Genomic DNA, 26,191 nt, shown 5'->3' with positions numbered 1-26,191 from the left:
CGACGCATTCGCCGCGGGGTGGCCGCCATTTTTAATTCCCGTTAAAAATAGGCGCACGCATTAACACTCGACTCTGAGGTAAATTCATCAAAGTTTCACGTCCTCTTCACTCCCCCCCCCACCACAATGTGTGCAATTACTATTATAGGGTCGGTAGATTATAAAATTATAGCGATTAGACAGTATTATTGTAGCGCGGGAGGGGGGGGGGGGAACGGCACCCGTACCCAGCCTCAGCCGGGTGGGCAATTTAGGCGAGGCCGGAGGCTCTGCACGGTACTAGGCCTCGACACCCACCACGCGACTCTGAGGTAAATTCATCAAAGTTTCACGTCCTCTTCACTCCCCCGCCACCCCAATGTGTGCAATTACTATTATAGGGTCGGTAGATAATAAAATTATAGTGATTACATAGTATTATTGTAGCGCGGGGGGGGGGGGGTAACGGCCCCGGTACCCAGCCTCAGCCGGGTGGGCAATTTAGGCGAGGCCGGAGGCTCTGCAAGCTACTAGGCCTCGACACCCCACCACACTATAGGCCGTACATACTACTGCACAGCGGCCGAGGAGATCGTGGCTGGGGGGGGCAGGGGTAGCAGCCCATCTGTGTATATATGTAAGGTTATTAAGAAATATATTTTTCATCCCGGGCAACGCCGGGTACTTCTGCTAGTGTTAATGTAAAATCGTTGAGCAGCCTCCACAGCCAGCGCCCTGAGGTGGCTATGTTAATGTGAGAGATTAGCATGTCAATGTGAGAGATTAGCATGTTAATGTGAGAGATTAGCATGTTAATGTGAGAGATTAGCATGTTAATGTGAGAGATTAGCATGTTAATGGAAGATATTGGCATGTTAATGTGAGAGATTAGCATGTTAATGTGAGAGATTAGCATGTTAATGTGAGAGATTAGCATGTTAATGTGAGAGATCAGCATGTTAATGTGAGAGATTAGCGTGTTAATGTGAGAGATTAGCATGTTAATGTGAGAGATTAGCATGTTAATGTGAGAGATTAGCATGTTAATGTGAGATATTGGCATGTTAATGGAAGATATTGGCATGTTAATGTGAGAGATTAGCATGTTAATGTGAGAGATTAGCATGTTAATGTGAGATATTGGCATGTTAATGGGAGATCGCAGAGCAGCAACGTCGAGCTCGGAAAGCGAGGCGGGTGTGTTCGCGTGAGAAATTTAACCTGTTCATGTAAAATTAGAGAGCCAAAAATAACAACTAACATGGGAAGGTGGTAGGATGGGAATATCACACCCAGGTATGATTGCTCAGTTTATCCCCATCTTCTCACATTAACATGCTAATCTCTCACATTAACATAGCCACCTCAGGGCGCTGGCTGTGGAGGCCGCTCAATGATTTTACATTAACATGCTCACTGTTTACTTGGCAGCCCTTTGATTGGTGGAAAACCCACCACCGTCGCGGTCGCTGCCCACCACTTACGTTAACATTGGCTGTTTTGAACCTTTATAAACAGTTTGTCTTTAGAAGCGAACCCCTTTTTCCTGATGACGACCGCTTGTGTTGCGATCGAAACGTCGTAGTTTTTTTGTTATTTTCTTTGAACCTATCTACGTGACTTTACCAAAAGACTCAGAGAATATTAATTCCTGCAGTCACGAAAGCTTTAAGTCAAGTATGTTATTGTTTATGATTTATTAGAATCAGCAGAGAACAAAATGAAATGAAATAAAAAGCCATTCACCCTGTTAAGAGGCAATGCATGTGTGGCTAAAAAAGCCCGAGCTTATGATCGCTCAAAAAACTCTTCCCTTGATGCGTCAGCAAACACTAAAAATAGATTTGAAAATAAATTCTGCATGAGGTCATTGTTTTATTATTAATAAACACGAAAGGCCTATTTTTAAAAATCCATGCGGGCTCGATTAAAAATACCAAACACCTATCTTCTCCCTCCCCTCGCACAAACGATATTTGTGTTTGTTTGGAATGCGTCACCACCAAACATTCGTGACACGTTCGACACGTTGGGAACCACTGCAGCCACGGTTGCGGCGGCAGGGCCCGGGCTGCCTGGCAGCGCTGCGTGCGCCAGAGTTCCGCCACCCCCCCCGCCACCCGCCCCCCCAAGTTCCACGGGATCGGCGCCTGACTCACAAAGGCCCGAGGCAAATTTGGTGCAATTCGACCAACCGGCTCGTTTGACAGCCACTCCTCCTCCTCCCTCCAACCTTCAATCCCCCCACCCTACAGAGCTCCGAGACACAAACTGTACCTGTCATGCGCCTGCACTGGATTGGTGTCCAACTCGTTTGCTCGGTGCCTTCGCTGAAATACAATTTACCAAATCTGCTCGAAAATACTGAGATCGGAGACACTCCACTATTGTAGATGCACGGCAGGCTGCGTTGCGTGCACGCGGCTGGCTCGGGGACCGTACGCGACGTCGCTTCTGCTAATATCTATACAAACAAAATGGCGACCTTGCACATGTTGGTTTCTGGAGTGCAAGCTTCTTTTAAGCATGGGAAAATTAACTACTGTGCTGTACTTTGAAAGTACTGCGCGCGAATGTACGCAATGTTGAGAACGCGTCGCTGCGTTGTCATGTGGTGAGATTTGGAAACATCTGTAAAAACTAACACGGGGGCACCGTGCGCATGCACTTGCACTGGGTGAGGGTGGTTAATTGGTCAACAACGTTGCACTGTAATAGTTGCAAATAAAACGTTGTTTCTGTACATTCGTACATTATTATTTTGCCAGGGAAATGTATTACTTTCATCTCCCACAAATGGAGCGCTGACACGTGCAGAGGCAGCCTCCTGCCTGCAGGTCCTTGTCCGCTCAGAGCTGATGACACCTCTGGCAAGAGGAGAGAACATCTGTGGAGGTAGCCAGCTGGCTCAGAGGTCACCTGGGATCAAGCTGCGTTCGGCTAAATCACAGGTGACCCAACGCGTGTGCGAGTTGGCGCTCTCCGCCCGAGTCAGCCCGGTCACCAATGATTAAAGAAAATAATACAAAACTCATCGCACAAAATTTGGTTTTCTAATTAATTTGGCTAAAGAGAGAATATATTGGTTATGTCGTCAAGCAACAAACGTTACTCCCATATGGCAGAGCGCGTGGCACAGTGCTGCCCCCTACTGTGTGTGGATCAGAGGTCACTGGAAGGGATCTCAAAAGTAGCTCTGTGACATCTACCTCCGTGGGCCGTTCTTTAACACGCAGGGTCGCCGCTGCTTTGCAAGAGTTAAAAAGATCTGTTTCCCCTCATGACGTGATGCAGAACGCACCATCGGGGATGCAGTTAAATTGTAATTTCGAAAAATAAATAAGACATAAAATGCGTAACCTTCTGCCATCCTTCAGCAACGTCTTATGTTCCTGCCAATATCGCACATGGTCATTTTCTTTTCACTCCAGCTGTGTTTTTCACCACCTGGTGTCTGTGTTTCCCCTCCCCCGAGCACGGCCCCACAAAGCCAAGCAATGAGTTCGCTCCCAGGGCAAGGTGCGGCCAGCACGCCCACTGCGGGCCGCCCCCCCTCCGCCCCCCCACCGGTCCGGCTCTCAGTCCGGCACTGCTTACCCAGTCCAGCCACTTCTCAAAAGTCAGCGCATAGCATCCAAAATTAAACACGAGCGAGCCAAGATAGGCCTGAAAAAATACCCCTCCCAAAAAAAATATTCTCACTGCGTAGGTGTTTGTGGCTGTGTTGCACAGCTCTCCGATGCGTTTTCAGAGCACTGCGAATTGTTCCTGGTGGAGTCTGACGTTTCGCACCATGTAACTGGCAGCTTCTGCAGGAACTGGATTCAGCACGCAGAGCGAAATGTCATAAATTACACCGAAGTACGTGGTACAACCGATTAGAACGTCATAATTCTCAACCACGGTCAATCCACTGCTGGATGAAGGCCTGGCCAAGCTGTCACTATCCTGTGATGTAATAATCCACCAAGCATCTGCTTCACAATTGATTTTTGGACGAGGCCACGTAATTATCTGACCAAATTTGTGTCGTTCAAACCATTCACCACCGCCAAATAATACGAATTGCCGCATGTGCAAGCGTTTAACGTGGCAACTATTATTCTTTCGGCTCATAATTAAGTTATTGAACAAGTTTCAAAACGAAATCTACTACTTAGGTGCACAAAGCACCTGAACATTAACTGATTTCAATGCTCTATCTGCTCGATATGGCACCATTCTTTCCCCCACACTAAAGCCGTATGGCGGTTGACGGCACGAAATGTGCTCTGGCACCAGCGCCAGAACGCGCTCCGAATCGAGCACAATCCCTCGTTGCTGTGAAGACAAAACAGCGGCGAGGAATGGGCCCGGAATGTAGACATCAAGACGAAAAACGCTCGCACAGCGGCGCTGACCTTGGGACGCGAATCCGGGAGTGGGAACGGGTTCTCCTACAAATCGCAGCCTCCGCACGGCCTTGCCTGTCACGCGCCGGGCCCGGCGGCCTCACGTCGCCTCCGTCTCGCTCTGTTAATGCCTCTCTAACCCTCTTGGCAAAATCTCCGCGTTCGTTTGCAGGAAGATGCCCTCCTTCTCCTCTGACTGGCGCACGGCTCGGCAAACGGCAACGCAAACGTCTGGGCCTCGGGTGAGGCCGAGTTAACCGAAGCGAGGGCAGGTGACCCGATGGTCCCCCTTCTCCTCCTCCGACTGCCGAAGCCGGACACCTGGTCCGGCTAGACAGTCGGCCGTGCCCTGCGGTGGCGGTGCCGTCCGTGGAAGTGCACGGCTCTTGCCCGTGCCGCCGTTTGGGCCAGGACGTGACGTGCGTCACGACCACCTTTGCCTCCGTAGCACGATGCCATCCCGTTGACCCCCCTCTATGCGCTTCTTCCACGAAGGGTTCGTCTGCGTCGCCATCATCATCGCCATCTGCCTGGTCTGTTGGCTTTCCAGATCAATATGGCCAAGCAACATTTGTTTAACCAAGAAAACTCTGGACAGGTTTGAACTTCCTGGGTCCCATCAGCAGAACGAGCCTTGTTACACAATGCTGCTGGATTATAGACATTATTGGAGAGAGCACTCCATATACAAGATGGGTCCCCGTTATAAAAAGAAAAGCAAGTTTGTGTACATATACATTGAGCATCGGAGTGCAAGAAGCAAACTTAGTGGTCGCCTCTATTGGAGTCGGCAGCGGTTGTTCAGCGAACATTCACCGAGCCTCAATTAGCTGAAAATCCATGGCAGGGAGGTCGAGCCAATTTATTTTTGAGAAATTTTCTGCGTGGGAGGGCACCAGAGGGCTTGGAAGAAACCCAAATATGTAAGGAGAGGAAAAAATCGACACTTCACACAGCCGGGTCAGAAATCTACTTGCTGTACTGCCCCGTAGCATAGCGAGCCAGCAACCCTCGCCGCCCGCCCGGCCGGCCGGGTGCAGGTGCGGTGCGCTCAGCTCAGCCACTGCACCTGTCGCGTCGTGATCGTCGCCGCACGGTTGGCGTGCGATGGAGAGCCATCGAACAAACACGGTCACTGCATCATCACGCGGTGCTTTCAGATGCGCTTCTGCAGTCGTCTTGAATGCTCTTCCTTCTGATATTAGGAAGCCACTGGAGTTATGCACTTAAATCATCTCCATTCAAAGCTCATTTCTTGAGAAATGAGTCTTTAGAAATGAGTTTTGTGTTTAGTTTGTTGCCCGTTGCCCGCACCTCCGATTAGCGCGGTTTCACAAAGCACGGCGTGAAAGAAGCGACCCAGTCCGGGGTGGCGATCGTCACGTACGTACGAGAGAAATAAGGACACCCCACCCCCACGCCCCCCGCCGACCGACCGTCGACCGACCGTCGCCCCCCCGCCGACCGACCTTTGCCCCGGCGGGGGGGTCAGTCGGCCCCGCGGGCCGCCCCGAGAGCCGGGGGGCGACACGGACCGCGTTGCGCAAGGCGGCCGCGCCCACGCACTCCCGGCGGCGGGGAAACAGCGCCGCAGGGGGCGGAAATCGGCTTGGTAAGAGCGGCGCGGCAGAGAGAGCGGGGCGTAGGGGCGCCTGAGCGCCATGCCACGAACAAAATGGGGAAATGTGACGGGGGAATACTACCGTTTCAGTCCTTGCTCCAGAGCCCACGCCATCCACGATACGCCACTGGGCAGTTTCCCAGGAGCCTGAGAGGCGTTGGCAATCACAGACTTGCACGAAGAGCAAAGGATTTGCATGGCGACTCATGCACTAACGTACAATACCATCTGGATTTTACATGGGAAAGCGAGCGAGTGAATGAGTGAGCTAGTGGAGTAAGCAAGTGAATGAGTGAGGAGGTAAGCGAGGAGGCAAGTCAGCGCATGAGTAAATTAACGAGTGATAAAATAAGAGAGGAAGCAGATCTGGTGAGGGCATGTGTGAGACAGTGAGTGAACGATAGAGGGAGCGAGCGAGAGTGGAAGTGATTGAGTGACTGAGTGACTGAGCGAGCGAGTGAATAGGTGGGTGAGCGAGTGAATGGGTGGGTGAGTGAACGAGTGAATGGATGGGTGAGTGAGCGAGTGAATTGTTGGATGGGTGAGCGCACGAGCGAATGGGTGGGTGAGCGAGTAGCGAATGAGTACGTGCGTGGGCGAGTCTCAGCCCGCGGCGCTCCCACCCGTCGCTGAGATGCGACTCCTTGTGAGAGGGTGGAGGAGGTGGATGAGGAGGAGGTCCCTCCCATGGAAACAGGGCCACAGCTTCACGTCGACGAGCAGTTACTGGCGCCACGTTTTGGTTAAATAAAGGATAAATACAGATTCTGATGGATGGGCGTGAACACGAGGCGCTGTACGCGGTCGCAGCTCATGGAGGAGCTCGTGGTGCTCGAGTGGCACCATATTCCACTTTTAGACCAGATCCATTCCCTGAATATCCGCACACACATTGCTTCGTGCCTACTCTATAAAAACCATTAATACCACTAAGTTACTTCAAATTTACAAGGTAAGCCCCACTGAGTTGTACAGCTCTTTTTCAGAAGCGACCTGGCTATCATGAATGATAGGTAAACGAAGTGGCTTATCACGTGGACATTGATAGCAGCCAAATACTCTTATAAACGCATGTTGATTCTAAATGCGAAGATAAAAACCGGAGGACCCGGAGAAAAATTCACGTGACCACGGGGAGAAAATGCAAACTCCAAATATACAGCTCATCAGATTCCTGCAGTATAAATAAAGATTCTGATGAATATTTTGATTGTGGAGTTGAACCCACGACCTCCTGTATACCAGGTGAGGCAGTTGACATCTTCCCAACGCGGTGCCCAAAGCCAGATGGGAGTGGTAATGACACTGGATAAAATTCCACGCGACCATGGGGAGAACATGCAAACTCTAAATATACAAGCGACAGGGTTTGGGTTCAAACCCAAGACCTCGTGTATACCAGGCGAGGAAGTTAACATATCGCCACCGTGGCGCCCCCTATATACGCGAGCGTGCAGCATTACGAGCTGCAGCTCGCTGAAGAATGCCAAGAGCTTGTTAACTCGGCTCTCAGCTGCTAACTTTTCAATTTGTAATTCTGCATTTGTATATCGTGAGCGGGGAACCGCGAACCATTGTGTTCCCTTTGAGCAATAAGCAGGAGATATTTCACCATGGCATCAAGATAAGAAAAACACAAACCCAACCTTGCATGCGCACGCTCAACATTTTACGGTGATTATGTGAAAGGAAACGTAGTCCTCGGAGCTTTGAGACGGGATGCTAAGCCCGCTGCCCAGCCCGCGTGCGCATGCACACATTAACAGATCCCGAGATATCACTCGGCGGAGAGGCGAAGCATTGCGTGGCTTACGGAGTGAGCCAACGATCCTCCCACCGCGCAGCCTTGCCCAATCCTGCCAGCGCTGCACGGCCAAACAGTCTCGGCGATATCTTCGCAGATATTAGTAATAATTAATAACAAGAGACACGATAACGAAGCAGAGCCCGCACTCCGCCTCCTGTGCTGCTACGAAACCGGCACAAGGGAAACCCCCAAGACGAGTCGCTTGGTCTCACTCCGCTCACAGCAGACCGCCGCTCGCCGCTCACAAATTTTCATTCCCTCCGACAGAAACGGAGCGCTTCGGTGTAATCGGACACGTGCTCGCCGCTGGCCTGCCTGCCGTCTCACCTTGGATCATGTGATCCGAGCCGCCCGGGGGGCTGCTGGGCGATGGGGAGGAGGCGGCACCGGCTCGGTCTCCGTCCGTCCAACCCTCTGCGCAAGAGAGACGCGCGCACGCACGCACGCACGGGCGAACACGCACACACAAACACACACACGCGCACAGGCACGCACGCGCAATCAGCTCATGTTCGCCTACGACAGGCGCACGCTTCAAAGGGGCTCCGGATGCATTAGCAAACCGGCTGTCCCAACGGCAAACGCGCACCTCTCCGTCTCCGTCTCTGTCTCTCCTCGCTCAAACGAGCGTTAAGGGAGTGCTCACGTCCACTGATGGATCTGTGCCAACTGTAGGAATCGCGCATTCCTGTGGTGCAGGCCAGGCTCCCCCCGTGGGACGGTCGCGATCCATCTTCCATGAAGTGGTACCGACTTTATCGACCGTGACGGAATGGTGGTATAATAACGATGAGCCGAGTCGAGCCACGGTTGCGATAACACTGCCATCACTCGCGACCGTCAGTCCGCCGTGAGTAAAGGGAGCGCAGCTGACTGGTGCGGACCCCCGTGAAGGTCTTGAACGACGATCTCGCACGGGCAGTGGTGCATGAACGTGGTCGTGGGAAACTAGTCGCGGTGAATTCTACGGCCCGCGGAGCGCGCAGACACCACGGGTGTCGGGATACCCGCTACGCGTTAGTTATAAACGACATGCGTCTGTATCATCACGAGGCCTCCTTTGCCAGTAGCAAAAACCTTTCAGAAGCGAATACATTAATAAAAAACAAAGCACACGAGAAAATAAAAAAGGCCACACTAAATACCGGGCATCACCAGTAAGCTTAAACGCATTCGCATTTGACACGTGCTCCAAATGCATTTCATATGCAAGCGAAAAGTTCTTTATTAAAATTAAACTGAACAAAAATTTTCCCGTATGCAGCCATCGCAAACACGGTACAAGTGGTAGCACGATGACTCATTCTCGTGGTGAGCCGGTGGGAACTGAAAACATCAGGTCAAGGTATCGGCCGCGTCACCGCACCCCGCGTTTAGTGGAGGTCGTTATAGCTTTGGCGTTGCTGCTGATAAATGTAACAATGAGCGCGACAAGTGGCAGCACTCGGACTAAAAATGGCCGCATTGGCAGTATGAACAGGTACAAAAGCTCGCTGCTGACAGACGCAGCCTCGAGAATTTTCAGGAAATGCGTGCTAAAGAATCTGAAAGCCGTCACGCAATATTAACGTCGCATACCGACGTCTGAAATTCTTACCTCCCTCCATAGAAAATAGATATTTTTTCTCGCTCTCTCACATTTGAGTGTTTATGGATACAACCACGGTCTTCGTAACAATGGCCAGAGGGATTAGAAATATCCCGGGGGTTTACTCGGTGGAAAGACACGAATGTCGAAGGAGGGCCTTTGATTTTGAACAGCCTCCGTAAGGTCACTCCGAGGGTTGGCTGCAGTGGGTGTCGGCCCAATCACACCTCCCACTGCTCGAGGAGGCGACACGCGGCGCTGCCTCGAGATGTGCGGCACGCTGGCCAGCCTCGTGTCACCACAGGCGCTCGTCGCGCCGGGCACTACATTTGTATCAACGCCGACAACCCTGAACTTCGGAGTGAGATGCATCCGTGACGGACGCGTCGACCGCTCGCCGGGCACGCGTTTCTGTGGCTCGCCGTTAGTAGCGTCCCCAATCGTGAGCGTGGGACGAGGTCTCCGGGAGACGTCGGTGGGAAAGGGACTGCCGGGTAGCGATGCGTTCGTGCGGGGCAGAGGGAGAGACCGTACCTGTGTGTGGCTGGTTGCCTGCGGCACTCTCATTGTCCACTTCCATTATCATATCCACACACCTGGGAAGTCATAAAAAAACACAAATTAATAAATAAAGCACCGGGACCTGCGTAGGAAAAACAAACACCGGTGCAGCGACATCACAGCGATGCACGACTCACTCCTCCAGGTGATGCACTACTCACTCCTCCAGGTGATGCACTACTCACTCACTCCCTCTTTGCAGGTTTAAGTCCTTCCCCTGACTGCTTTAACCACCACCCATGCCCCATTACAGTAACTCCACTGTTGGTCACCTGGTTATTTCAGTTCCAGTTGCTACATTGTGATATACAAACTGCAGTGCTGAGCTACAGCTTAGTGCTGCAGCTGCTGCTGCTTCTGCTTGCTGCTGCTGCTGCAGCTGCTGCTACTGCTGCTGCTGCGATATTGTTGTTCAGGAGAGTTGTGGGCCTCAAAATTCGAGGCCACGGATCTGAAGACCCTAAACCCCTGCGTTACCCCCCCACCCCCACCCTAAATCCCTGCGTTACCCCCCACTCCCTCCCTAAATCCTTGTGTTAACCCCCCCACTCCCACCCCTATCTGGCCCGGCTGCACAGTTTCCACTCGGCTGTAAATTGGAATTTTTTTTATTGTAAGAGAAATAAAATCACCTCACGAAATTATGAATAGCACCGTAAACATTTTAAGCAATACCAACTGAGTGACTGGGTGATTATATGAAACAAAGCCATGCCACTGCTGATTAACGGATGTGCGTATCCCCGAGCAAACATAAATGAAGATAAGTCAACGAGATTAAAAGAATGGTGTGTGTTGTGTGCAGGCATATTACATGACCTTTGGGGTAAATTACTTCACTGCTGACATGCAGAGGAAAGCAATTACTTTGCCGTAGAAATATCATCCGTAGAAATATTACGATGACGATTATGATTATGACGAGGATAATATGCTCTTTTAGCCAGAAAAGCTTGGCTAAAATAAATGTAGCCAGGAAATCCTGGTTCATTTTCAAGACTCTTTCAGGAGGGTCCTGATACACGCCGACGTTTGGCCAATTCCATTGACGAGCGTTTGGGCGGTGGAAGGAACCCAGAATGACCGGAGAAGACCCACACATGGGAGGAGACAGTTCAACCGAATGCGCAAATGAAATAAATGCAGCAATGCACCGGAGCCTCAACGACGCGCCCCAGCCCCAAGGATAGCAAGCGCCACGGCGGGCAGCGAGCGCCACGCCGGTGCTGCACGCGAGATAGGGCGGATTCACGAAGCTTTGAGCTGCGGCCGAAACTCAACACGACGCGCACAGAGTCTGAGGGAGGGGAGGGGGGCGGTTTAAACGGGAAGAGGGAAATAGATGCTACCTACAGATCGGAGTGGGAATCGACACTATGGTAGTAGGAAAAGTATGATTGAACACTTTCATCAATAACACTGCTCCAAAACTAAAAATAGATTCTGTATATATAACAAGTTGCGATCTCTGCACAGAGATCTCTGCTACAGAAAAGGGCAACTGCGCGAAACGCCGTCTACTGTAGTTTTCATTTGAGAGCAGCACCATTGACGAATGTGTTGAGTATTTGTTCATCGTGGCTTGTGCACCACTGCCAGAGCTGCTTATTTAACAAAAGGGATGCGGTAAGGCCAATTGAGCAAATGCTTCATGGAGAGAGCGAGAGATAGAGGCGGGTGGGCGGGCGGACGGGCGGGGAGTGGGCAAGTTTGATGCCAAGTAATAACATCGACGTGGTTCCTCCGCACGAGAAGCGCGTTCGTTGGGAGGAGTGAAATGCAATCACTTGGAGAGCATCGCCGTGCTGAGACGCATCGCACGACAGCGACCACGTAGACTGAACTTCTGAACGTGCGGCAGGAGAGCGCCGTGCCCATACTGCGGGCCAGAAATGGGTCGAGAGCACCCAAGGCTGCTGGCATCGAAGAACTGGGTGCCATGGTGGCGAGATATTAACTACCTCACATGGGAGTCGTGGGTTCGATCTCAACCCTGACGCCTGCTGTATATTTGGAGTTGGCGCATGTTCTCTCTCCGTGGTCGCGGTTATTCTCTCCACATTTAGAAACAGGCGTTGAGTATTTGGCTGCTATACCTTTCCACGTGTAAGCCACTTTGTTGATCTATCATTTGCGATAGCCAGGACGCTTCTGAAAGAAGAGTTATATAGCTCTGGTAAAGTAAAAATTGTTTAGTTTTACATTGTTAACGGAGCATACACGTCGAACAGCGGCACAGCTTTTGGAGTGCACAGGCGGTGCAACTGCACAGGGGCTCAGGCGCTGGGCTACCAAGAGAGGGACAAGTTGGTCAGGAGGGGGGGGGAAGGAGGGAAAGGGGGGGCATTTAATTCTCTGCACCAGGGCCCATGTTAACTCCAGCGGTCACATTTTCACAACTTAAAACATTTACAGCTCAAGGAACGGGCGACATTGATGCTTGTTTCTACTCACCGAATAATAAAACATTATATTTTTACCACAAATGGAAATTATCCAGAGCGCAATCCCCAAGGTGATGCGTTTTCATTCGACTTGGCTATTGTCACTTGGTTGAACGTGTACGCACACGCGACAGGTTTGCAAGAGATCTGTGGAGAGAAGGTCGTGAGTGAGTCGGCGAGGTGGGCTCAGGAATAGAGAAGTAGCGCGCACCGACTTCGCCGGTGTCAAAGCGACAGCAATCAGGAAGGAATGGGCAGGAGGACGCGGGATGAGAACCGCTGATGAGAGACGAGAGAAGAAGCACGGAGTGGAGGCCGAACAGAGAAGGGAAGCAGAGGGAGACGGCCGAGGAGACGACATCGCAGAGTTCGGAGGTCACGACCGGGCAGGAGCGATTCCAGGAATGGAAGGAATGGAACAATGGGGGGGGGGGGGGGGGGGGGAGGCTGTTGCCCAGCAGTAGGAGGTGACGGGCAGACAACAACAACAACATCAGCGTGGATTACGTAAACCGCTGGAAAACACCGTCCATAACAACAACTGGGAGAAGCTTAGTTTGCACGAGTGTGGATTCTTAACGATGACCTTCATGCAGGCATGTTTCATGGGAATTCCACAACTGGAACCTCATCAATTAGTGGCACGGGTAACCGAGCACGTGTCGGATAAAAAAACACACGTGAGCTCACTCTGCCTCGTGTACCTGTGAAATGCGACGGCCGCCGTCAATTGGCTCCAAGACGCGAATTACAATTCACAGCCACGAGTCCTCTGCGAGCACGTGTCACCCACTCGCGCACGTGTCACCCACTCGCGCACGTGTCACCCACTCTCGTGCAACGTCTTGTCGCTACAAACCGGGTTTTCTGGGTCGGCGAGAGCAGACAATATTTCCGCACCCGGCACACCGCATCCAGAATACCTCTCGCTATGGCTGTGGCTACGAGTCACGTGCCGGCTACTCCAGCCTGGCAGCAACCCGGAAATGTTTCAGTGAGAAACTCAGCACTGCTGTCAACCCGAACGGTAACTGTAGCCCAGCGGTAGCCATGAACTTCACTCACGGATTCCCCCACCGGTGTGTCAGGACTTGTGCCACTGCCAGCCCCTGACCGTTTAGTCTCATCCACGCTGTGTTCAAGCCAAGTTCTTCTACCGACCTCGCTCGACTCGGCAAACCTATTATCTCTTATCTACCGCACCCACTACAGTGCTGTTTGTTGCTGGTCACTTGGCATTTTGAGCCTGCGTTCCCAAAACGAAATTCTTCTCCTGTGAGTCACCCCCGAGTCCATGGCATTGGCATAATTTACCTCACCTCCTTTTTCTGTCGCGAGTCGTTTCCTCGTGCCCCTGATGAAATAGCGACTGCTAACTTGTCCAGAGATCTCGACATTCTCATCATTCTTTAGTGGAGAAAATTATTTAAAGTATTTATTTCGGTCCTGTGACGATGCCATCTTCTGTTGCGAAAGACGTCGACTCATGCAAAATGGACAAACATCCCAATGCAGGACCTTCCCCTCACGGTGCGAGACCCGGTGAGGTATTCCAAGATACACAATGACACAATGATTGTTATGAGTATCATTAGGTAACCATTGAATAAAGACGGTCCACTACATCGCGCGCTTTCCTTCCGATATTCGGAAGCTACTGGAGCTATGCACTCTGAAATAATTGAAAATGTATTTATTGAGAAATTATTTTTGTGTTAATTTTGTTGTCCTTCCCCCGTACCTGTGATTAGTACAGTGAGCTATGTACGGTGCCAAAGAAGTTCAACGTACATGCAAATACTATTACTCAACGCAAGACTCTAGATCGAACATTGCGCTGCCGGGAGAATCCGAGATGCCGCCTGGCCTCAGGCAGCAGCCGGCCTCGAGGGTGGTTCAATCGGAGTGGACGTCTCGCTCTGTGTGCTCCACAACGATTGATAAAATAAGAAAAATAACTATCATCAGAGGCACGTGCGAAGCACAGCATTACAACTCAAGGTGACGTGCTGGAATCGCCTTTGTAAATCCACGGCGACTGCTGCTCAGGTGCCTCGAGGGGCACTTCAAGCGGGCGCAGTTCACGGCAGAGCGGGCGCAGCGCGGGCGGAAGTCTTTTGGGCTTCTCAAATCTGTCGGTCAAATCTTCTTAAACGAGTCACTGTACTTCATCGAAGATCGCAAACAAAAGATTACGCGGTTGCGCCACTGCGCTCGCTCGACGCAAACAATCGGCGGCGGCGACGGCCGGAGGGTCAGGGGGGCTCTCGGCGTGCTGCCGGCACAGGGTCCGGGCACGGCGAACTTCCCCTTCCTCGTCGTCGCGGACCGTGGCAGACGTGTGGCCACGGCAAACGCGCTCGCTGACCGCAGCGCAGAGACGCGGGCTTGCTATCGCCGGTCGCCGCCGTGCCGAGCGATCCACACTTCGCACGGACGGACGCGAAATGGCTAAAATCTTGTAGCGCCCGAGCCCGGCGAACTTGAGCTTGAGAGTTTTTTTTACGTTGCTGTGTTATCTCTTCTCTCTTGCTTTTATAATCATTCGCGATTAAATCTGCGGAGCTCGTGAGTAAAACTATCGACGCTGACCGACGCTCTCAGCCAGCTTCACAAAATGCCCGTACAAATCAAGCAGCGCCTAAGCCGATAGAAAATAGACAAACGACCCCCCTCCGTGACGTTCAGATGACAGCAAGTTCAACACAACACTGTCTCCTGTGTGTCACGGTAAACGTACCTGCCAAAGATGTTAAGCTCTCGAGATGGTACTTCTGAGTTTCTTAAATCGGTACAATTCCCTGGTGCCGTAAAATCACAGCCGGCACCTGGCTTCTTCGCTCTTAAAATAAAATATAAAATAATAGAAAATAATTAAAAAACCCAGACACGAGCGTAAGACAGGCACAGCCTCCACGCTTATTCCAGCAGCCCCAAGCCCGAACCCGCCGAGCCGGAATGGTGGAATATTTTTGTTCATAGGAGTGGCCGAAACATTCCATGATCAGGCAGAAAAGACACGCGCGCACAGAAACATATATCGGGTCGGAACAGAAAAATGCTACAAGACGGCTCGCTGTGGGCAAGTGGTGGAAATTGTTTAATTTGCATCGCATGCCAGCCAAGATGTCGAAACACCTTTAATTTAATTCTCTGCGCTTTGCCTCGGGGGATCCGACACGGGGCGGTGACGGGGTTCGCAATACGGATCCTCCTCCTCCTCCTCGTCGTCGTGGAGGAGCGAAGAGCTCGCTTCTCCATCGCGCGCTTCGGGGGCCGAACTGCCCCCCCCTCCTGTAGGGGGAGGAGGCGCTGCGCCGACACTGCCACGGCGCCGTTCTTCACCCCCCATCATCCCAGTCAAAAAAACACGACAAGACGAGCTGCAAAACGCGACCAACACGGCGAGAGGACTGCCCTGACGGGCGTCCCAGGGTTCGGCTCCAGAAGGGATTGAGGTCGCGGATAAAGCTCAAGTGAATGTTTCCCACTCGAATACATCATCAATGTGAAGAGACATCCAACGCGAGGATTAATTCTTGACAGTCATGGCGTAATAATGCGGTACCAATCAACTGGCAGCGGCTCCTTTGTCGAATGAGAGACTGCGAAACGACTCTCCCCCTCTGCCGCTCGCTCGCTCGCTCGGGAATTCATTTTCAGGTCTCGAGGTCCCCCCCCCCCCCACCGTGAATTATGGATGTGGCGGTCATGGCCGGGTTCAAATTTCTCGCTGGAGATTCCCATTCCACATCTATTCTCATATCCCGCTGGAGTCACCAACCAGCCGCCTCTTCAGTGAACGTTAAATTCTCTCTTAGGAAATGCCTCTCACAGTATCCATGGCTGAAGGTAAAAAAACAATTCGCTAAAACTAGAATATGAATATAAAACCGAGGCACGGCACGCAAAGTGTGATGACAGCGTTGTGATATTATCTTTAACCGAAGTTTTCGATGACATTGAAAGCCTCTGCTCTGGTTGGCGAGTCAATTTTCGTTAGAAGGACGTCGCGTCTACGTCTGTATTTAAACGATGGGGCGCGTGCATATCCACGGCAGCGGGTTAACTCGGGGGGCGCATCCGTGTCCGCGTACGCGGCAGGGTTATTTTAGGCAAAAAAATCTAAACCCGCAGCCTCAGCTTCTCGCTGAAGGCAGTCAAACTGGAAAGCGCGAACAACACCGCTGCAATTCGGCGCCAGAAAACGCCTTCCTCAAATCCCCGCGGATGCGAAAAACGAATCCCGAGTTACCGAAACTTTCCAGCACGCGGCACGGTGGCGAGCGTCTTCGTGAAGCCTGTCAAGGTATTAAGCGAACGTCCGAACAGTAACCCGCGAAATAGCCGGCCATCATTCCAGACAAAAACAAGTAACCCCTAACCGCCACCCTTACACCTGACAACTCAATCACGCATTCTCCCTCCGCTCAAACGAGCGTTTGTCGGCACGCATCTCCACCGACTGCCCTTGACGCCAGGGGTGGAGATTCTACGTTCGTATCGCTGGGGTTGGGGACGAGGGGGGGGGGGCAGTCCACGCCCGTGGAATAACCGGCGCTGCGACGGTGGAGGTGAAGCGGCATCCCACCGTGCCGCGCGAAGTCCCACCGCCGGACGTGAGGGTTGTCGCCTGACGCCTGTACCTGGCCAGGCCACTGAGCGCCGCGCCAACCCAACGTCCGTCGGGCGTTCGGTGACATCACGAGACGGTTGCTTGCCTCCCCCACCCCTCCGCGAGCTCCGACAATGTCGCAGCTCGACCGCGACGATGGAAGCCACGTTTTATTATTCCCGTTGCCGTTGTTCGCCGCTGAATGTTTACCAACCGTGCCGGCATAGTACCGTGCGCGCGCGCGTGAATATGCAGCACAGATGCCGAGCCGATGCACGGCGCATCGCCTCGCCGCCTCTTGACATTGCGTTCATTATTCACTTTCCGCTGGAATTTATCGCCGCCGCAAATCCAACATCGTCGGCAATGTTCAATCCGTTGCCGGACGAAGGGTTCCCCCAAGCCACCACTGCTGCCTTCTCTCACGATCCTGCGATGTGCTATCCTACCGAGCAGCCGCACGCAAGCCGATCTCATGGCTCCATCTCCGCAGGGAACGTCGCTAGGGCGCGTTCCCTCCCTCGGCTCCCATTCCGTCATTATCCTCGACTGTCGGCTGCCACCTTCCCTGCTAGCGACGCGTCCCGCAAGAACCCACCTGTATCCTGACGGTCAATGTGAAGTTCCTCACCTGTGTGCTGCTCTTCCTCTCTCTCTTAATGGAATTACAAGCACGCATCTCTCCGTGCCTCTTTGCGCACTTTTCAGCATTTGTCCAATTTTCTTCCATCACGCACGCGCTTGCGCGCGCTCTACGACGTCGCGAATCCGGCATTAGCGCGCAGGATACACACGGGTGCAATCTTGCATGTTTAATAACTGAACCAACTTCACAAAAAATAGGTGTCACTCATGTGAATGTCATTCCGTATGTTGCAAACAAGAAGCGCTTAATATAAATTATAATATGTAGGCTTTTGCCACCAATATCATCCATCAGAGGTTTTTTTGGGTTAGATGGCATAAATATATAAATGTGTCATTAAAACCCGCCACCACCCAACACAGCCAACTAGTAAGGGTTGTCACGTAAACAGAACGTGCCAATTCGTCACTAGTACAGCACACCGGCGTGTTGGAGAGCCAAACCACAACACTTACATTGATGAAGCTGTTTGTAATTACTGGCGAAATGTCGTACTCAGATTGTAAATGTTGTGGCTTGGCTCTCCAACACACCGGTTAGTGCTGTACTAGTGATGAATTGGCACATTCTATTTACGTGACAACCGTTACTAATTGGCTGTGTCGGGTGGTGGCGGATTTTAATGACACATTTATATATTTACTCGATCTAACCCAAAAAAACCTCCATTATAGAAATGATAATGTATGTATGACACCACTCAGCCGAGATGCGTGATGGCTATAACGCGCCAGCCGGCGCTCTGCCGCGCCAGCCGGCGCTCTGCCACGCCAGCCGGCACTCTGCCCGGACTGCCGCTCCCTGCCGTGGCACTCTCGGGGCGCTCGACGGCGCTTGCCAGATACGACGAAACCCGCTCGCACCGGTCGGTGCGCAACAACGCGCCGTTTCGCCCACTGCCTCATTTCTCTCCGGATATATTCAGGTTGCCCGGTAGACTTGGGGTAGATGGCACGTGACTGGTTAGGCTGGGGCTCGGCAATCAAAATAACGAGAAGAGCTATTTGTTTATTTCGGTAAAAGAAAACTTGATGTTTCAATGCACATGAATACGAGACGATGGTCCTTCATATAGAACGTCACTAAGCGGTCCTTAGAGAGCCGCATGCGGCTCCGGGGCTGCAGGTTGCCGACCCTTGGGTTAGGCACAGTCAAAGCGAGAGTTATACTGGATGTGGTGTGCCGGGTGCGAAAATATTTTACTGTGTTATTCACCCGGATGGACCCGGCTGATAGTAATCTCTGGTTTAGCTGTTGCCAGCACAACCGCGGCTGCAGAGCCCATCTCACGTTTCATCCCCACATCCACGGCGAAGGCAGGAGCTGCTGACGCGCATGGAAGCGAGCTTTGATGATAGCGAGAAGCAACTCAATGTCGTGAGATCCGAGTTCCGCAGCTCCGTTGCAAGAAGAGACGGACCATCCCGGTGGGCTCTCGCAAATATTGCATCGAGGGAATCCGTCAAGCACTCGTCAGTGAGCCATTCTCGTTGTTGATAGACCTGGTGCAGTCAGTACCAGGTCTATCAACACCGTGCAGCCTCCTGTGATAAAGTTCCACACAACACCGGTACCAAATCGCCGTACGAAGCAATCGCTGCCACCCGAACACAGATGCCAATTTCCGGACTGCACGAGTCAAACCCAGACAGGTCGCAACCCCAGGTTAGTTCCATCGTCACTCTGCGTCCTGGTCTTACCAGGTTGCCCCAGATCCTTCATGTCCTGGACTCGTGGTCACAGCCCCTCTTGCCCCATCACTACTACTACTACCACACTCCATATATTTACTGACATTTACACAACATGAACCACCATTCGCCACAACGGGAAGGTTGTGTCACCAAGGCGCTTGTGCCATACTCGGTACACTTCGAAGAGTTCACCGAGATGATTGACAGATGCACCAACTGCACTCCACGCTGTGCCACCTTTCTGCGTTTTAGCCGCCCCAGGGCTCCACTCGTTGTTGCGAGCGTCACCACCCCCCCCCCCCCCTTCATTAGCAATCACCACCTCCTCTTCAAACACTTGTCACACACTCATGCTCAGAGTCTTGTCTCCATAATCCAGGGTTTCAAACCAGCCGGGTCGGTCAGGGTTGGCGATATGGACAATATTTCGTCATCCGGCACATCACATCCAGTATCTCTCTCACCGTGGCTGCTAGTAACGTGCCGCAGACTCCGGTCTACAAGCGACCCGGAAAACATTCAACCTGAACGGCAACTCCAGCCAAACGTTAGCCTTGAACTTCCCTCACCGATTCCTCCGCCCCTATTGAGGACTGGGGTCGACTCTCCGCCTTGCTCGTCTCATGCACACGGTGCTCAACCGCAACGCTTCATCTTCTCTTTTACAAAGTTCTTATGAAAACAACATTGCTCAAATTCAGGAAACAAATAAATCCTGATCTCTTACACCTTCATGAGTGCTGTTTTCCCCCGACCGCTTGGCGTTTTGGACCTTTGGGCCCTGTGCTCAGCAACCGTGATAACAAGAAAACAAAATTGCGTGTGCCTCACGAAGTAACTCCGGCCTTGGGGCGGGGGGGGGGAAAGAGAGGGGAGGGGGCACCAGCTCTTGCTGCTACTGCAGATACTACCGCTGTTGCTGCTACTGGTGCTACCGATACTGCGATTGCTGCCTCTGCTGGTGCTACTGTTGTGACTGCTGCTGCTTCCGTTGTGACTGCTGCTGCTGTTACTACCGTTGCTGCGACTGCTGCCTATGCTGCTGCTGCTGCTGCTACCGTTGCGACTGCTGCTGCAGCTCGTGCGAGCGGGGCTGTTCCATACAAATCATTATTCCGGGTGCAGTCTCCCAGTTGTCAGCGCTTGCGAGGCAGCAACGCGTTCCATGGAAAGAGTGAACCACACGGGATGTCTCTATCTCAGCCCACGTGCGTGCGTGCGGCTGTTAATCCCTATCACGCATATATTTCTAAGACAAATTAACACAGTGACAAAACCCGACCACGACTGAACGCGGCTTTTTCAGACTGTTCGCTCAACAATTCCTCTCGAAGCATTTACAGTTTTTAATTATTTACTATTTTAAACTATTTTATTTTAACAGGTAAGGCCCACTGAGCTACACAGCTCTTTCTCAGAAGCGACCTGGCCACAAATGACAGCTCAACGAAGTGGCTTATCATGGATACATTTATAGCAGCCAAATACTCTAAACGCATGTTTCTAAACCGGAGGACCCGGAGGAAAATCGACATGACCACGGGGAGTCCGTGTGGACTCTGTTTTGGTTTTGCTGGAGACCGTTGCAAGTTTTGGCACGGTATCGGAGAGCAGACCGGCCAAGTCACCCACTTTGTAACCACAGCAGGACCTGGGTTCGACTCCCGATTTTAGTGCCTTTCTGTATAATTGCCCAATCATATTAATTAGGCCTTGTCATACAGAAGGGGCGCCACGGTGTCGAGATGTAAACTACCTCACTTGGTATACAGGAGGTTGTGGGTTCGATCCCGACCCTGACGCCTGCTGCTGTATATTTGGAGTTTGCGTGTTTCTCTCTCATCATCATCATCACGGTGGCTATGAGATGTTAACTACCTCACTTGGTATATAGGAGGTTGTGGGTTCGATCCCGACCCTGACGCCTGCTGCTGTATATTTGGAGTTTGCGTGTCTCTCTCTCATCATCATCATCACGGTGGCTATGAGATGTTAACTACCTCACTTGGTATACATCCCAATGTTGAAAAATCACTTTCAAATGTACTTAAATGGGATTGACACGGAGCAACGTCGCCCCCTATTGCAAATACCGAACTCAAGCGGCCGAACCCTCTTGAAAAAGTTTCTTGAGACTCACTTGGTAAACAAGCGTGATAGCAATAAAACAATAATCACATTGCACCACAGCAACGGGCTCTGCGCATTGCCCAGCAGTCGACGTGCATTGTGAAGTCACCCCTGCACCCACACCTGCGCTGCCCACCCCTGCCCCAGGATTGATCCCTTCTTTTATCAAAAGGCTCATTCGCAAGAGATTCGAGTCGTCATGACGGGCGAGGCTGGCAGTTTAAACGGAGGATGGCAGCCAGGCACCCAGAAGCTGTGCGCTCCGTTTGGCACGCGCTCGCACGCGATACCATCAGCAGGCGACAGCAGCTGAAGTGAAGTCGGGTGACGGTTCCCCTTATTAAAATGTTAAATATATAAACAAATAAGCAATAGCACGAATCTGATAAGGGCTGTGCGGTCACCGAGCTTTCCATTTCCATGCTGCAGATTTACAATGGAATAGAATGCTCCTATAAAACAGCCGGTTTTTTTCTCTCTCTAAATGCCAAACAAAACCGAACACGTCCCAAGATTAGCGAGCACAAAGGCGCCCGGCCCGTGGCTCGGTGCTGACCTGACCTTGTGACCTTCCGAGAGACCCGGTGCTGCGGTTGCGTTTACCTACGGGCACGAGCTCGATAATAACCTCACGCTCGTCAGCCGCACCGAAATCCACGATCCGAACCGCGAAGATCCGACGCAACACGCCGGAGCATCGCGCCCCGCACGTTCACAGCAGGGACCACCTGAGCGCGCGCGCTTCCACTGACAAACGTGTCGCACGCCGAGCTCCAAAGCCGTTTACTCCCCACGACGCTCACTCGGCATCGGGCTGCCGCGGAGAGGAAGCCGAATGATTTGCGGTCACGAGAGTGTGCATTAAATAAATCGTCCGCTTAAGATAAAATAAAATACGCCTCATGGCACTTCATTACACCGTCACTGTCGGCGGCGCAGCTGGGTGCCAGTGCCCGGCGAGTGCAGAGCTTGTCCTGAGTAGCAGAAACAAAAATGAAAACTTCCAAATTTTTATTTTCCAAGTTTTCATTTTTAGGAAACCGACTCGTTCAGGATTAAGAACTAAACCAAAAATAGATTTTTATTTTAAGAGTCAACGGATTCCCCTCCATTCACCATAGAAAATCAAAACGTGTAACGCAGTTTCATAGAGGTCGCAAAAACCCTAGGCGTCGACCACGGTGGACGTGATGCATCGGTTTAATAATTATACCTGGAGAAGCTGTGCTAGGGTTGCATTGAAATGTTAATTTAAACTTACAGAGCTAACTGGAATTTATGAGAAGAAATAACCGCGAAGTGGCATTTATCGAGGACTCTAGAAGCCACCAACCTCACGGCAACATCCGCGCTTAATTTCCAGAAAAACAAACCGGGACGCGTGGCACGAACCGGGAGGTGCGACGCATGCGAAGGCATCTCGTGGTGGCAGTGGCGGCCGGGCTGGTAGAGAGACCTGGAAGTGAGAACCTCACGCGATAAGAATGCACGCTTTTCCTTTCTTGACGGAAAAATACAAACCGCCAGAATTACTCAGAACGACTCTCTCGTAGAAACTAGGAATGCCAGTGCTGTCTCTATTATATCAAAACGCTGTGACATCTTGTCGGAGGAATCACACCCTTCCACAGATTCCCCCCCCCCCCAACACCGCCGGGCTGCATTTGTAAGCTGGCTTCTTGCGCCTTAATATGCTGCCAGGTTGGCATTCTTTGAAGTGGTGTCATATTATTTCTCGGTAAACAACGATCTTCGGGGAGTTTTATTAAAGAATGCGAGGGCACGGGAGAGCTGGCGCTCGCCGAGCGTAAACCCGGCCGCTCGAGAGGCTGGCGGGCCACGTGAGGATGGAACATGGCGAGCCCGTGCGTCTCTCCCTCTCCGTGCCGGGGTTGGTGCGCCGCTAACTAGGCCTCGGCAAGGTCAGGTAATTTACCCTTTTTACCGGGTAAAAGGGTAAAGGTAAAGGTGTCGACATGCCAAGGGGTAAGCTAAAGGTAGCTCGGAAGAATTACCCGGTAGGGTAAAGGTAGCGCGAAGTATTACCCGGTAAATACGGTGCCTTGGTTACCACTAAAAGCTCCGTGGCGCAGTCCGTGGCCTACATTTAATAAGTAATATTTAAAAAAATTTAAAACACGCTTTTATTAAATGTACTAGTAATGGCAGAACTCCACGACTCCAGGAAGTGGCCCCGAAGCTTTCCATAACGTAAGGGGACCGTGGCCAATTACAGCCAACGTCAGTTGAGCGTGGACAATTAGACCCAAGCTGAAACATAACATATACAAAAGGATTTTATAATAGAATATAGTGTTGTCATCAGTATGACATAAGTATATCAAGTTTGCAATCGATACCACATTAGGAAGTGGGTAAAAATTTAGTTACAAGATTTGAGGGTACAACAACGACAACAACGACAATAACGACGACAACAACGACAACAACGACAACAACAACAACGACAACAACAACGACAACAACAACGACAACAAGCGTGTAAAATTTGAATCATCGAGAGTATTCTATATGTATAAAGCGCTCTACCTAGCATTTACCGTTATAAACCTTGTTCATGTGTAGTAGTACCCTAGTAATTACCCTGTAATCAGGTAATGTGTATGGGGTAAGGGTAAAAGGTAGGGTAAAAGGTAGGCTCGTTGTTTTTTACCTTTTACCATACCTGCTAAAGGGTAAAAGGTAGGGTAGAGTGAGTGCATTGTGGTAAGGTAAAAGGTAGGGTAAAGATAGGCTCGTTGTTTTTACCTTTTACCTTATACCTTACCTTGCCGAGGCCTCCCGCTAACCCCCCTCTCCCCGTGCAGCGTTGTGGGCCGGGGAACTACAGCGGGAGCCTCTGCACAGCCTCTCGTCCATCGCCCTTCCGTTATTCCCCCACGGTCCGTGCGCGAACCGCATCTCTGATGGCTCTGCTTGGAAACGAGGCAGCAGACAGCTGCTGCTGTTCTAGTTATTATGATTTTCGGCAGTGTTTCATTCTCAACTGGTTTTCCATAACGCACATCGGAAAACAAATATATGTTTGAAAATTATACGGATAGCGAAATAAATGACGCAATAATCGCTACAATGTTGACTTAAAGCTTTCGTGACTGCAGGAATTCATATTCTTTGGGTCTTTCGGTAAAGTCACGTAGATAAAAAAAACAATAACAATAAAATTATAAAAAAATAAAAATGAAAATACAGTGAATACAAATGATTAAATTTCATTATTAAAATTCTATTTTTTTATTCATTTTATTTTCATTTAATTTTATTATTATTTTATTGTTATTCTTGTTTCTATCTCCGTGACTTTACCGAAAGACCCAAAGAATATCGCTACAATGTTTCAGGAAACATGTGATGTGAACAATAAAGTTCTTAAAAGCACTCAGTCGGGAAAAATGCCACGAAGCCATTGCGCTCACAATCGCCACGCGTCTGAAGTGTCTCAGAGGTGCGTCCAAACTCCTAGATCTGCCCCTCTTCAACCAGACGAGATTCCCGGACGATCAACAACGCTCGGCGAAGGCCCGGACCACGGGCAGCGCGGGCGAGCTCACACCTCCCGCTGTGCCCACTCACTGCCACCCAGCTATCTGTAAGCTGCCGACTTCGACTGCTTTGTGTCTCGTCAGTCAACCGATTCCGTCGAGTGTGGCGGTCACAGAAAGTCGCAGGCCAACGGGACAGATGGGACGACGAGCCCTCGGTAGTGATTATGTGCCATTAGACGGATAATCGCCTAATTAGGGCTCACCACAAAATCAACATAGGCAGCAATGCAAGATGGGACATGCGAGGGAGAGGCGGGCGAGTGGCGGGGCAGCGGTTAGGGAGCTGTCACCACTCACCCACGTGACTCTGCGATGACCCCTTACCCGAGTAGGAAGGAGCAGAGATGCTATGATTTGCTACACGGAAGAAAGCAGCAGCAACACAAACATAAGGCATGGAAATTGTTATATATATATATAAAAAACGTTATTTGAAACTGCCCTGCATTTGTCATGCAAGGAGGGAAAAACAAATCTAGAAGAAAAAAATTCTCACCAATTTGCTGACAGCAGATGTTTGTGCAGGTGGGCCACGTGCAATGATTGCATGTACCGTCGTGCGCATTGTCTGTTGTCGGTGGTTTTTGAGCGGAGGTGAAATGTTCGGAGACTCGGGTGGCTTGGACACGAGTCCAGAACGAATCCGGAACGAAGACCACACGTGGCGTTACGCACGCGCTCGCACCGGCACACAGACATAGAAATGGAGGTGGAGCTAAGATGCCTGCTGCATCGACACGGGGGACCAGTGATCTCGAACAAAACGAGGGCGACAAGTGCAGGACGCCGTGAGGCTGGTGCGACGCAGGAGCAGGGGAAAGAGGCCTGCAGCGGCCCCCATCAACACCCCGACAAGAACACGGAAGGGGGCTAGAGGAGAGTGCGTGGAGACGCAACTGGGCACCGATCTTGCGGATGTCGACTTTAGCTCCAACTGCTATCGGCACCGCCGATCGTGTGGCGCTTTGAGACGTTGTTTCGGTGATTTGGCGTCTGATGAATGAACGCTGTTGTTGTTGTCAACGACGAACTCGGATCTCAATGGATCTCCATGGCCACAGAGCGCAGGGAGCAAACGATCGGACGGAAAATATATAAGCTCGAACCCTCTGCTATAAAGAAGAGCCATCGCCCAAAATTACTCCTTTG

At 51.3% G+C, this 26,191-nt stretch overlaps 1 protein-coding gene across 10 annotated transcripts in view; it reads right to left on the bottom strand.

Annotated features, from left to right (window-relative positions):
• Positions 1-26,191, bottom strand: part of LOC133349628 (zinc finger protein Helios-like) — a 78,956-nt gene that overhangs the window by 29,907 nt on the left and 22,858 nt on the right. For 4 of the 10 annotated variants that reach the window (XM_061563222.1, XM_061563218.1, XM_061563219.1 and 1 more), the window contains 2 exons: positions 9,921-9,982; positions 8,126-8,212 (listed from right to left, as the gene is read on the bottom strand). In XM_061563222.1, coding sequence (XP_061419206.1) covers positions 8,126-8,212; positions 9,921-9,972 — 139 coding nt within the window. In that variant the 5' untranslated portion in view covers positions 9,973-9,982. Of the gene's footprint in view, positions 1-8,125; positions 8,213-9,920; positions 9,983-12,401; positions 12,478-15,131; positions 15,330-16,982; positions 17,155-17,637; positions 17,691-26,191 lie in introns of those variants that run through there. The other 6 variants (XM_061563226.1, XM_061563225.1, XM_061563221.1 and 3 more) reach the window with 6 other exon arrangements.

This window comes from Lethenteron reissneri, chromosome 31 (assembly GCF_015708825.2).
Source record: "Lethenteron reissneri isolate LAM-NWPU_2019-01 chromosome 31, ASM1570882v1, whole genome shotgun sequence".
Lineage (NCBI taxonomy): Eukaryota > Metazoa > Chordata > Hyperoartia > Petromyzontiformes > Petromyzontidae > Lethenteron > Lethenteron reissneri.
Note: the sequence above shows the minus strand (reverse complement) of the source record. Positions and strands in the feature narration are given on the sequence as shown.